The sequence below is a fragment of the Quercus lobata genome, chromosome 4 (genome assembly GCF_001633185.2).
Source record: "Quercus lobata isolate SW786 chromosome 4, ValleyOak3.0 Primary Assembly, whole genome shotgun sequence".
NCBI classification, from domain to species: Eukaryota; Viridiplantae; Streptophyta; class Magnoliopsida; order Fagales; family Fagaceae; genus Quercus; species Quercus lobata.
The window spans coordinates 3,190,152-3,203,788 of record NC_044907.1 but is presented as its reverse complement, the minus strand read 5'-3'; the positions used below and the strand labels follow the sequence as shown (position 1 = coordinate 3,203,788).

The window sequence follows — 13,637 nt, the reverse complement described above, 5'->3', positions numbered from 1 at the left end:
TGATCAGGACATAAAAGTAAAACAACTTTCCCCCATTTCCCTTCCTTTTTGAACCAAATGGAGGAATTCTTCCCCCCCACCCCCCTTTTTTTTTCTTTTCCTTCTTATTTCCAAAGATAAATGTTTTATTTTCCCTTTCTTTCTCATTTCCTATCCATGCAACCAAATGGGACAAACAAAAAAGTGAATTTTGGTTTGGTCCACTTGAAAGTGTTTACCCCATTTCCATTATCTTCTTTCTCATCTCCTATACATGCAACCAAATGGGACAAACAAAAAAGTGAATTTTGGTTTGGTCCACCTGAAAGTGTTTCCCATTTCCATTATCTTCTTTCCAACACGTAAAGCAAAGAAAAGATTATTATTAGTGAATTTTTTTTTTTTAATTTGAAAAAATCACCTGAGAAGGAACCTTAAAAAATGATTCAAAAAAGTTCAAAATTTTAATTAGAAAAAAAAAATCATAAAGAAGTAAACATTGACATCTCAACCTTAAAGATTTTAAACTAAAACCGTGCAATTTTGCACCAGCCAAATTCAATGAACAACTTCAACATTCTATGGTGGAGTGAAGCAGAAGACATCTCAACCACATATGAAAAGAAAACTGCCTCAACTTAAAAAACAAAATTTCTATATCAAAACGAAAATGCTGCGATATTTCATAAATGTTTGAAAATTTTCATCACTCAATATTGACCATCTTGGTTGAAGTTGAAGAACAATTGGTATTGCATTTTGATTTCACACTGTATATTTGAGCTTTGATCTATATGCACTGTAATGACGAATTCCCACAATCCTTATTAACTTGGTATACACACCTGCTGTAGGACAAGATTTAAATTCACATGCTTTCCAAATTCAAGATCACATGGTAAACAGGGTATCACAATATAACAGCTCATGCTAGCAATGTTTTATAAAACGTTTACATACCACCCAATTGCACAGCAAGGTTAAGCAAGCACTATGGCCTACAAATCTATAAAGAATTGAGCATCTCTCTCGTTCTCTATCAAAGAAAGTTTAACCATAACTAGAGTACAATCTAGAGAAGAGCAAAAATTTATAACCCATTTTCCACAACAAAAGGTATCAAACTGACCAAAATATCACTCGTGCTCCACAACCACAAACTAAATATTGCGATTTTATAATACAGTTCAAAGCAGAATAAAAATACAATTTCAATTTTGACCTCTCAAATCAAATTCTGCTCCCTAAAATGATGCCCCTGCACAGGCAAAGAATCAAGACAGGCGTCTAAGGCAATCCATCAAGACATCTGTGTGTTCAGGCTTACCAACAGATACACGAACATAACCCCTCAATTCTTTGTTGTTGTAGTGGCGGATCATTACTCCCATTTTTGCAAGGTCCTCCTGTACCAAAATAAGGTTATCAACATAATTCCCTTTTCTTTTTTTTTTTAGTGACAGTGTAACAGTTTGAAAGCAAAATGAGCAGTAAGTAACCTGTAGAAAAGCTTTAAAGGAAAGAACAAGAACAAATAAAGAAGACTGAATAGCTGGTTCAATGCTTTATGAATTCCGTTTTGGAAGCCATTTCAGTTTAGTCACTGGAACAGAATATTTTGGTACTGAAACATACTGGTATACCATTTTCAGTAGTACGGGTAATGTGTATAAATATATATATACACCAAAAAAATATTGGTCAAAACTTATTTAATTTATTAGCCATGTTTAAAACTTTAAATCAATGTTCCTACTCCAAGTCCCAACCATCTTAACTCAAACCCAATAACATCTTGGGAAATGTTAACTAATGCCCTAAGGGCATTGGTTTAGGAACTATTTCTAGAAACATTTTATTGGGAGAATAATAAAACAATGAGAATGATAAAACAATAAGGGCCCGTTTGGTACATGTGTTTAAACACATGTTTTCAGTTTTTAAACAACACTACATGTATTTCCACACACTTTTTCACCCACACATATTTCCAAAAAATACAAACAACGTTACTAGAACAACATTACCAAAAGGGCAAATGTTGTTGACAGCTTTTCAGGAACAAGTCCATAATCAACATTTCAGTCCATTTTCCTACCCAGCTCCTATGAAGTCAACTCATAATTCTGATTAGAGCACTTCATCCTAAATTAATTTGCAACCTAAATAGCAACATCAGGCACTTAAAGTGACTTCATCCTAAATTAATTGCAACCTAGAGAGAGAGAGAGAGAGAGAGAGAGAGAGAGAGAGCATTATCTTGACAACTAAACCAAACAATCGTATGCAAAACTATTGAGAAGAAAGACTATACACACAAACACATCGTCATCTAGCAGTGTAAATTCATTTTGTAAGTGAGAAAACTGCATACCTTCAGCACCTTAGCATCCATTCCAGATGCAACCTCACAAAGAATGAAGTTAGAATAGCTTGGATATGGATTGAGAAATGGCAATTCCTTAAGAAGATTATATAGCCTATCCCTTTCTTGTACCAACGTATCTTTCACTTTCTGTTAAGAGATTGTTGATTCATATCAGATATGGCATTGAATGGAAGTAATACTGATTTTATCAAGCCTAAACATAAATTATTAGTATAAATATGGACAATCCCAATAGGACAAGAATTAACCTCAAGATATGTGGGATTCTGCAAAGCTGCACAAGCAGAAATTTCAGCAGCAACTGAAACATTATAAGGTTGCTTTGCTCTCCAAAGATACTCAATGATACTCAAAGGAAATGCTCCATATCCCACACGAAGTCCAGCTAAACCTGCACCAGTTGGTCATTTGCAATTTAAGATTCTGAACATTTCACATCAAGAAGAGAAGGTAAAACATTTTCAAAGTAAATATAAAAAATTAAATTAGAAATAAAATAAATATGAAGAACCACAATGGTATAATAAACATTTGTAAAATGTAAGCTCCCATATTGAACCCAAACCAGTAAATACAGGGAGTTAAATTGATTATCAACTAAAAAGCATAGGAATTAATATTTCAAGGACAAAACCTACTTCATAATTATGGTACATTACAAGGTGCCCATTAGTCAATAGTTAAATGAGTTTAGGACATCTAGACATCTAGGGCCATAGTAGCAAGGTAAAAGATTTGAAACAGACATTCTTGCAGATAACACTCACAATATTGAAAAGGGAATTTTTTTTTTTTTAAACACCCTTTCCTTTTCCATTATATAAAGAGACCAAATTATAGATACCAGAAGTGACAGTGGCAGCACATTGGGACCCGGAAAGTTTAATCGCCAATGCATGGAGGGCTCATGAGCGATGTTTAAAGCCATAGGTGGCTCGGAACTAATTGATCAGGCAGTAGTACTAGACTGGGTAAAATGGAGGCTGTAATCTATGGATTGTGGTTGATATCAGCAGCACAATCAAGGCCGATGGATTTGCCAGTTGACATGGAGCTTGCAACAGACTGTGGGAAGTGCTAGGGGACCCAACAGCAAAGACAGGATACTTGCATTTGATTGTGCTTTGATTGGGCTTGTTACATTTGCAAGGATATAGGCAATGCTTGGGAAGCAGGGGTTTGTATTGAGGCTCTTGATGGTTGTCACAAGTGGCTTGGTCTTTGTTGTGATGGGAGGGTTTCATTTTTAGGAGGGATTTTGGCAGAAGGTAACATCAGTGATGGTGGTTGGTAGGATTTCGTATGAGATGAATCAAAGTTGATGCATAAGTTTTAGGGAATTTGAGCTCTTTGGGGGTGGGTCAATCAACTGATTTTGAGCTTGGCTATAGGTGGTGATGGAGGGGTGATCTTGGATCACGTGTTCACGATGGTTGGATGGTGGGTGTCTCGGATTATGTGATTATTGGATTCTTGTTAAGGACTAGCTTTTTTGGGGAGGGTGGCAGTTGTGACAGCTTCCATGGTTTTGTTAGAAAACTAGATCAAGGATTATTCTAATACCAAAACAGGACAATGAAGTTGGGAACATGTGTTCGGGAAATAAAAAGGGAAGAAAAAAGGGTAGGGAGATTGGGGAAAACTAACATAACAAAAAAAGAAAGTAAAAACTTAGGAATCAGCAAATAGGATTTGCTTAGAATAAACACTCAGTGATGAAAACAGAAAAATAAAACTAAAATAGCAATCCAATCTCTTTTATAGCATCAATCTATGTGAATCAACATCAATCACAATCAACCAAGTCCAACAAAATTAAATATCTTTAATAGGTCAATTTTGGTGTCTGCACCATGTAGTCATTACAGCTAGTTTTGGTGGCTTTGGGCATTTACAAAACAAATATATATATATATATATATATATATACTTTGATTAAACAAAACCAGTACGTAGGCAAATTGGGGGCAAGCTTCCTCCTAACCACCTCTCCCAAACCCCAAAGAAGCAGGAGTCTTGTGCACTATGTATGACCCTTTTTAGTTAAATAGGCAAATGGTACAACAGTATTCACGATCATAGTCTAAAACTGTATGTTTTTAAGTATGCAAATGTACTCTTCCATGGTGATTAGCTCACCATTGCAAGCATCTGGTAGAATAACAGGTACGTTCTCTAAGAAATAAAATATCCTTCATTCTAGGTTTTGCTTTGGGTTCTTAGATTCCAAGCACAACTTATTAATAACAAAGAGGGTAAATTGCAAATTACACCCCTAAAGTTTGGAGGTGTTTGGATTTTACAACTTGAAGTTTCAGAATTTGGATTTTATTCCGTGAAGTTTGGGAGTGTTTGGATTTTACCCCCTAAAATTTGGGTGTGTTTAAATTTTATACCCCAAATTCAAATTTCGAGGTATAAAATCCAAACACCCCCAAACTTTAGGGGGTAAAATCCAAACCGTAAAATTTAGGAAATAAAATCCAAATTTAGAAATATCAGGGTCTAAAATCCAAACACCCCCAAACTTCAGGAGGTAAAATCCAAATTCTAAATTTCAGGATGTAAAATCCAAACACTTCTAAAATTTAAAATGTAATTTGCAATTTACCCTAACAAAGAAAAGGTAAAAAGCCCTCGCTGCAGGAACACAAGTTTCGATCTTAATGCTAAGAAACCGCAAAACAAGATCTCTAGCATGTCAATGAATTTGATACAATTTTAGGGACTTCCTAATTTTATTTCATTTCTATTGGGGAACTTTGAGTTTCTCCTCTCATTCTCCCCCAACCTACTGTTGTAATCTTTCTATTCCGCCACCAACCCTCCTTTTTGTGTGTATGGGGTCTTTGAAACCTACAACATATAACAGATAATTCAAATCAATTTAAGAAAGTCTAATAACTCACACTGCAGATGGTAATAAATCTTGTATTAGCAATTCAATAACAAGATTGATGCTACCACAACAGAATAATTTGGGGTGACAAGCAAGTTCCAAAATAAGTGACTCTAAAGAAAAGGCATTACAAATATATATATATATATATACCAGCTCTTTTGCTAAATGTCCGAAGAACAATTAGATTCTCATGTTTCTTCACCCATTTCATCTTTGATTCTATCCCTGAAAACTCAATGTATGCTTCATCTAGCACCACTAATATGGGAAGCTTAAGGATTCTCAAGAGATCTTCATCATCAATTACACTGCATATAGTAAGTAGCATGGAAACATAATATGTCACGACAAAATTACATGACTAGAAATTATGCATAAAGTTCAAACATTTTATTTTTAAATATAGTCTACAGACTCATTACAACAGAACAGCATAACCACACTAAACTAAAGAGAGTTCAAAGCCTGAAAGTCAGATCGCACAAGCAGAGGACACCTCTATTAACATTCTTTCTCCTCATCCAGGCCCTTATGTATTCTACAATCAGATCTCCTTAGCATTTCATTCTACAGGTAATTAATAGAACGCACCTTAAATTCTAGTCTAGCACCAACACAATTTGAGCATATTCAGTTAATAACCCTTGAGAGATATAAAAAATCCTTTATTCTGTCTAAAAATGGACATATCTGCATCATGCACCAATATTAACACACATGTTAAAGGAATAGATTGAATCTCCCAAACCATACTATGAACATCTCTTAAATGGATCAAAGCCTAAATTCAGACTAACTAGTTTTGTAAGTCTACAATAGAAGAAAGCTTTGTGCAGATACTTCAACTTTTAATAAATGTGCCCTTCCAGAGTTTATCCTTCTCTCAAATGTGCTAGAATGTTTGTTACTGGGCAGTAAGTTAAGGACATGCTGGAGACCTCAAGTCAATCAAGTAAACTAATCATGTCAAATATACAAGAAGAAAAGAAACAATTGAGAATTACCTCCCATCTGGATTGTTAGGAGATGTTAAAAATATGCATTTGGGTTTTTCTTGTTCAATAACATCTGTTATTTGTTCAACATTCAAGCTAAAGTCTGCCTTTCTGGGAACTGCAGAAAAACATGAAATTGCAGAAGGTTATGCACGTTATGCACATATGATGCAACAGTCAAATTAAAAGAAAAGCAAGCAGAGAAATGAAGGATGTTTAGGGACCAAATATAAAGAATTTTTATCAATGAAACAAATAAAACATTAGAAAATCCAACATGGTGAAAGAGACTAAAAGAAAGTAGATATCTTATCTTTACCTTTTATAACAAGTGCCCCATTAACTGCAGCATCAAACTCATACATTGTAAAGGTCGGAGGGCAGTCCACAATCTTATCACCAGGTTCGAGCACACAACTGCAGCATATATTCATCAACAACAAAATCCACACAAGATTAGGAACTGTTGACTATTGAATTTAGGCAGATAATTAGATACTTAAGGGCATTATACTTTGGAAAATTATATAAATACAAAATTTCAATTTCTAACCGCATAATTAAATCAATGAGCTCATCTGCACCACATCCCGCAAGAATATAATCAGATTCAAGTCCTGAATCCTCTGCAAGGGCAGCACGCAAGCGACGGCTTTCAGGGTCTGGATAGACATATGGGAACTTCATTGAGCCCAAAGCCTCCAAAACCTACAAACAATCTGAATTTCTACTTAGAAGGAAAAGGGTATTGACACTCAGTATAGTGCCTGCAATAAAGACAGTGACAGACTCTTCTTTGTCTTCAAATCTTGTAAAAACTGAATAAATATTTCTTTAGGATCTTCAACAAAACCAAAGTCACGAAACAAAAGTATAGGTCACATACAACTTGCCTCTGGTGGAGGACCATAAGGGTTTTCATTCGCATCTAATTTGATGATATCTTCAGGCTTCCTTCCAAGACGGGCTGATAAAACCTGTACCAAAAAACACCATCCATTAATCTGGATATCAGATTATGAATGAACATGGATTTCCACTCAAGTGACATTGTAACTGGGGGCCGTAACCATATAAAACTAAAAGTGAAAAACATCTCATTTAACTTAAAAAATCAACCCAATCATACTCTATGAAATTTTATTTCCTTGTTTTTAGCTTTTTGATAAGTATACAAACACCACTTGTCTATTAAATTGATTATGTAGCTGCCATTTTTCTTAAAGAAAATGTAGTGTACCTCTTGTGCTAAACCCTTTTCAATTAAGAAATCAACAATCATGATAATATTTCAAGCCGGTAGTGATTTTGAACAAATATATAGCCATATTGGGTCATAGTGCAAGGGCATTTTTTAATAAGGTGGACTGCCACATTCAAATTTCATTATTTGCTGAAACTAGGTGAGTGAGAATACCTGATGAGGTTGGAGTATCCAGTAATGCCTTATGATGGTCAACCATCACTAATCATTGTGTTTAAGAAAAGCACCTTAGTTAGCATAATCTTTATGTTGTGTGACACAAGGTAGATGACCCTTAAATTGGTTTCTTTTGGCTTTAGAGGTAGTCCCTAACATCACTTTTATAAGTTTGTTACTTGGCCCACTTTAGTTACACCATTAGCATAGTATAGGCAGAAGAAGATCGAAATCCTCAAACATCAATCCCCCTGCTTGCCAAGAGCCTTGTAGTCTTAATCCCCAACTTCTTGTAACAATTGATTTAAAATAAAAAATAAAAAACTTGATTTTGTTTTGTTATTACTCTCCTAAATAAGATTGTGCATATAAAAATACATAACAAACCACTGCCACAGCCAAAAATCATCCACAATCTCAAAAGACTTAATCTTTGTCATAAAAAATCAACTAAATGAGCAAAAGCAGACCAAAAAAGCATTAAAGGGTTACTGAGAAAAATACCTCAAAAGGCAAAATGGGTTGATAAGGAGACAATTTCCTCAAATGGGGTCGAATAAAGGAGTCACCAGTCAAGCTCTGTTGAACCTCATTGACATGTTCTATCGAAGAAGGAACAGTGGAAGCCATAGCAACGACCCTCCTGCCGTTTCCTTGAATCAAGCAACTGGGTCTGTGCGATTGAGATTGAGGCACCACAAAATTTTGAAAACCAGTGTTGGGTTTGGTCAAGCATAGAGAGGAGGCGTTGTAGATATCAATGACACCCATGAATATCTGCATATTTGGAAAACACACAAAACAAAGATTGAAAAAAAAAATCAAATAAATAAAGAATGTGTTTTAGTATTGGCAAACAGAGAAATGGTTTGTTTTGAGCAGAGAGGAAGTGAGTGTGAGACAGAGAGAGCAGAGCAATTTTTAGTCTCTACAAAGCTTATCAATTATCAAACCAAAAAACAATATGTAACAGAAACATCATACAACCCAACCCAATTGGAGAATGAACCCAAGTCAGTGAGAGTGAGTTACGGTGAGTCGGTGACAGAGAGGGAGGAATGTTGGCTTGGCTTGACTTGCAATGCACGCACAGCTTGTTCCTCTTCGTTTTGATGAGAAGTACTAGGCTGAGACTGTGTGTCTGTGAGACAGAGACAGAGACCCAGAACAATGTTAAAGTGTGCCGTGAATGACGTTTGTTTTGTGGCTGAGTCAATAGGCGGTTCTCGCTAGGCTAGGCCTATGGGCTTTATTGGGGTTTAGGACTATTGAGACCATAAGGCCCAACGGTTCTTTTTTTAATTACTTTTGAATCTCTATATATAATTTATATATTTTAAATTAAACCATATGTTTATAAAAAATTAAGTTATTATAAATTAAACTTTATAGTTTTTTTTTTTCATTAGTTTCAAATCGAATCCCCAACTTATAAAGAATTTTAAAATAATGTTTTTGTTTTTAATGTTAAGTGCAGTAAAAAAAAATGGTTAGTTAACATATAATATTTCATGTTTAATGGAAAATTCTGTAAATTTGTGATAAATTGATATAGAAAAGAGAAAAAAAATGAGGAAGTTTATGTGGTTTGGCCTTGTGGTCTACTTCAACACAATAAGAGCTTAAATGGAACCCAGTTACAATGGAATCTATATTCATAAGGGATATTACATGCACAATTCAAAGGTAATTTGATTTGAGTTGAATATTAAATACTTCAATATCATGATTTTTTTTGGTAGAAATTAATCTATTTATTTATTAATTTAATAGTTACAATGAGAGAAACAAATTCGAACCCTAAAAGTCATGAACATATCAAGAAGTACTAACCAATTGAGTTACAAGACTTTTGACATACAATGTTATAATGAATTATATTTTCCAATAATTTTAGAATAATGGTAAGATAATTGTATTTATCATTTCCTAATAACTTGAGCTTTTTAAACAATTGGTAATTTATCATGTTACAAAGCAAGTGATTCTAAGTTTAAACCTAGTCTCTACCCTCCCATTTAAATAGTTAATTGTCTCACATGTTGTGCTCTATTTATTATGGGGGAGTTTGGGAAAAGTTAAAATTCTCACATCTTGGCTTCATTGATTAAGAGTTTGATACATGTTTTTTTCTATTATTATTATTATTATTTTGTTGAAGAAGAGAGATGTTAGAAAAAAAATCAAATTCACATTTTTTTTTCTAACAACTTAAAATGGGACAATTAATGAACCATTTACAAACCAAAGCTTGTGCCTCCTTTGATTCACACCTTCCCACTTCTACTCCTCCATGTTGACATCAACATCTCCTTCTTCCACAGCTTCTCCTCTTCTTGCCCCCTAGCTCTCTTCTTGGTGTTATTAGATGTAACACTAATATAGATGATGCGAGCACCATAATAACTAGTTCATATTTGATATAACATACACTCTAACACTCTCTCTTTTAAGTCCTTTGGTTTTCCATGCTGCCACCCCCATTTTCTCACTCTTTTCCCACTATGTTTAACATCAGCGCCTCCTTTCACAGTTCCCTCAATCTCAATTTACCTCATTACCTTTTGCATACCACTCCTCTATAATGTTACACTCATCTTACCTTTCTCCTTCCTCCTTCCTGCATTCACTATATATCTCTACCTCTTCCCATAATCACTTTTTTGTTTTTAGCAATTTTTTCTGGATTTAATATGAAAATTTTACAATGTAACCAAACATTGTACAATCAACATTTAAAAGTCTTGACCAAATAAGAAGAAATAAGTTATTTTCCTTAAAAAAAAAAAATCTATTGAACACATTTTCTTTAAGGAGATATTTTACTTTTTATGCCAAAACAAATGGAAATTAACCAATAATTTATTACTAACTTCTAGCAGTAACAGCGGAACGATGATCTGATAGCCTTAGCCTCTAGTTGTGCGTTTGGCAGGCACCCCAAGAAGGAGAGAGGAAAAAATTAATCATAAAATTAATATGCCTTCTATACAAATGATTTGGTATGGTCACATGCAACATGGAATATTATTATATATCCACAGCCACTAGGACTTTCAAGGACTTATTTTGGCTTTGAACTCATACAAAGTGAGAACATTGAGAGTTAATGGGGGGAAGTAAGGAGTTCCAGATGATTTTGACTTCTTGGACATCTGTGAGATAGTTTCTTTATCTTGTTAACTAAAGTACTAAACCCCTTGAAAGGTGAAGTATTAAGCTAAGAAAAGGAGAGGCCAAGAACAAGATATATAGTGGTGGTGATCGATGGAATTTGAGATGAAAGTATAGTAGTGCCCTCTATCATCTCATTCTCCACACACACACACACACATATGGAGAAAATTTAGCTACAAAATTAGTTATAACATTAGACTACAACTTTAATAAAATAAACATTACTACATATTTTGAAAATCTAATACACGTGTCAAATTTTGGATCAATTGGATATTATTTATTGTATGATCTATAAGCTTGTTATAAAAACTTACAATTTAAACAATTTATTGATGAAATAACTATTAATATTTAATTTTCTAGAAATTTTGCAATTATAGAGGTTATAAGAAAAATATGTAATCTAATGGTGGATTTGTCAAAATTCATCTCAAATAAAAAGATATTGAGTAAGGTAATACTATAATCAATTTTGTAGCTAATTTTTTCTAAAAAAAATTTTGTAACTAAATTTTGTCCATAAAATATTATTTTTAAAAAATGTCATCTTGCTACATAATCATCTTATTTATAAAATAGTAATGTAGCACTTTAATGTTCTGTTTGTTTCGATGGAAAACCTTCTACAAAGATAATTTTTCATGTCTTCCAGTGTTTGATAATATTAAAAAAAAAAAAAAGTAAAACAAAACTATCTTTGATCAACAAAAAAAGTATGATTTATTTTTAGAAATTGTTTTCATTAAATTTTTTTTGAAAAACAATTCTATCTCACAGCAAGTTAAATAAGGGAAATTAGAAGATTATTTTTTAACTTATTTAAGGTAATTATCAAATATATAAAAATGAGATAATTTTATGAAAAATACTTTTTAGACAATGACTAATATTCTATAAAATATTTTTGCTTAAACAAACATAGCATAAATATTTTTACAATTACAATTCGGATAACGCAAACTTTTATGGTTATGATCCTATAAATTTACAATAGGGGCGCAATGCTCTAAGCCCTTAAGGGTAAAAAGGTAATTAAAATCCCCCTTATTTATAGATAAATACAACAGGAACAGGTAAATCATTTTTTCTCACCGTCGACTCTTCACATATCAGCAGGTTTCTAGGGTTTCTCCGATTCTATCTGCCTCATCTCAGCTTCCATTCTCGCCGATTCAACGGTAAAAACTTATCTCTGTCATCTTCTTCTTCTTCTTCTTCGTTTCAGTTGAACTATGGATTGCTATCATTATTATCATGAATAGTAGGAAACTTTCCCCCAATTCTATTGTTAATTCAAATTCATCCCAATTATTTTTTTCAATGTCTATATGTTCTATACGTAATTAATGAAAAATTCACTCTTTGCTGATTTTGATTAGATTTAGGTAGCCCACAAATCCAAATCCAAATCCAATAATAAATGTCTGTACAAGATTCTCCATCCGAGGCTGAAATTGTCACTCCTGCTAAGAAATCAAAACGGGGTGGCAATTTCAGCGTAGAGGAAGACAAGCTTCTTGTGTTGGCGTGGCTTAATACTAGCGTCGATGCCGTGCATCATGGTGGTAATAATGACCAAAACAACAAAGCCCCATTTTATACAAAAATCGCCAAATACTTCCACGATCACAAGAAGGATTCTACGCGAACTGTTGTCTCCCTAACGAGTCGATGGGGAGTGATTAATAGGGAGACGAGTAAGTTTTGTGAGGTGTTTGCTAAAGTTGAAGCAAAGAATCCAAATGCTACTGCCGAACAAATGAAGGTATCAATTGTGTTATATTGCAATGGTTTGAAGAAAATGTCAATTGCTTAATACTTTTCTGTTTTTTTAGATTGATGCCAAGGACTTGTTTAAAGAAATATACAAGTGCAATTTTCAATTCGAACATTGTTGGCTGTTGTTGAAGAATTTACCAAAGTGGACACTCAATAAGCCTAGGGAAAATTTGAGAAAAGAATTGCCTCAAACTCCGGATTCAATAGAGCAAGATCAAGCCGGGAGAGATGATGTCTTGCTTGATGACACTATGGATTTCCAGAGACCAATAGGTAGGAAGGTTGAAAAGCCCAACCGAAAGAGAAAAGATTCTGACAAAGAAGTCGCGGAATATCTGAAAAAGAAAATGAAATTTCTTGAAGAAACGTGTGCACAAGAAAAAGAGGTTCTTCGTATCAAAACGGAAAAATTTCGCTTGGAAGAGATGAGGGAGAATGAAAGAATTAATATTGAAAAGGAAAGGCTTCGGATTGAAAGAATCAAGGAGGATGAGAGAATTATGATGGTTGATACAAGTGCCATGTCGGAATCACAAAAACTTTTTTATCATGAACTCCAAAAGGAAATCCTTGCAAGACGAACCTTGAGTAAATAGTTAGGTTGAGATGATGTCTTCCTCTAACCTTATTTTGATAATAACTTATTTTAGGCATTGGTTTGTATTTTGTGACCTTACTTTGGTAGTAGTTTATTTTAGGCCTGAATTTGTATCTTGTCTAGAAAAAGTTCTCTCTTCTTTTTTTTTTTTGAAACAAAGTTCTTCTCTCTTTAATTCACTCCACTCCTTTGTATTTTCTACTATGCAATTATGTAATCGTAATATCTTAGCCTATACAAAACGTCTTATGAATTTTCCATATTTGATGTCACATACCAGTCACATTTTAGATCAATGTACTGAATGATTTCCATATCCAGTTTGGCAACCTCAAAAAAATAGCGCACCAATTTATTTAATCTAGTACATGATGAGAGTTCAGATTATATATTGT

General features: G+C 33.8%; 2 protein-coding genes across 6 annotated transcripts; one reads left to right on the top strand and one right to left on the bottom strand.

The window, feature by feature from the left end:
- Positions 1–895: 895 nt before the first annotated feature.
- On the bottom strand, positions 896–8,858 carry LOC115987748 (histidinol-phosphate aminotransferase, chloroplastic-like). 5 transcript variants are annotated; one of them, XM_031111345.1, is made up of 10 exons: positions 8,718–8,858; positions 8,190–8,462; positions 7,152–7,242; positions 6,819–6,973; positions 6,585–6,682; positions 6,275–6,383; positions 5,421–5,578; positions 2,617–2,759; positions 2,354–2,494; positions 896–1,385 (listed from the first exon to the last, which is right to left on the bottom strand). In XM_031111345.1, exons 3-10 carry the CDS (start codon positions 7,191–7,193, stop codon positions 1,254–1,256), a joined length of 978 nt encoding a protein of 325 aa, XP_030967205.1. In that variant the 5' UTR covers positions 7,194–7,242; positions 8,190–8,462; positions 8,718–8,858; the 3' UTR covers positions 896–1,253. The 5 variants fall into 5 exon arrangements, with proteins under 5 accessions (XP_030967205.1, XP_030967203.1, XP_030967204.1 ...); XM_031111343.1 differs by having other exon boundaries at positions 7,159–7,242; XM_031111344.1 differs by lacking the exon at positions 8,718–8,858 and adding an exon at positions 8,544–8,702 and having other exon boundaries at positions 7,159–7,242.
- Positions 8,859–11,930: 3,072 nt separating this feature from the next.
- On the top strand, positions 11,931–13,502 carry LOC115986947 (glutathione S-transferase T3-like). Its single transcript, XM_031110381.1, has 3 exons — positions 11,931–12,043; positions 12,245–12,630; positions 12,701–13,502. The coding sequence occupies exons 2-3, from the start codon at positions 12,286–12,288 to the stop codon at positions 13,238–13,240; spliced, it is 885 nt and encodes a 294-aa protein (XP_030966241.1). The 5' UTR covers positions 11,931–12,043; positions 12,245–12,285; the 3' UTR covers positions 13,241–13,502.
- The last annotated feature ends 135 nt before the right edge of the window (positions 13,503–13,637 follow it).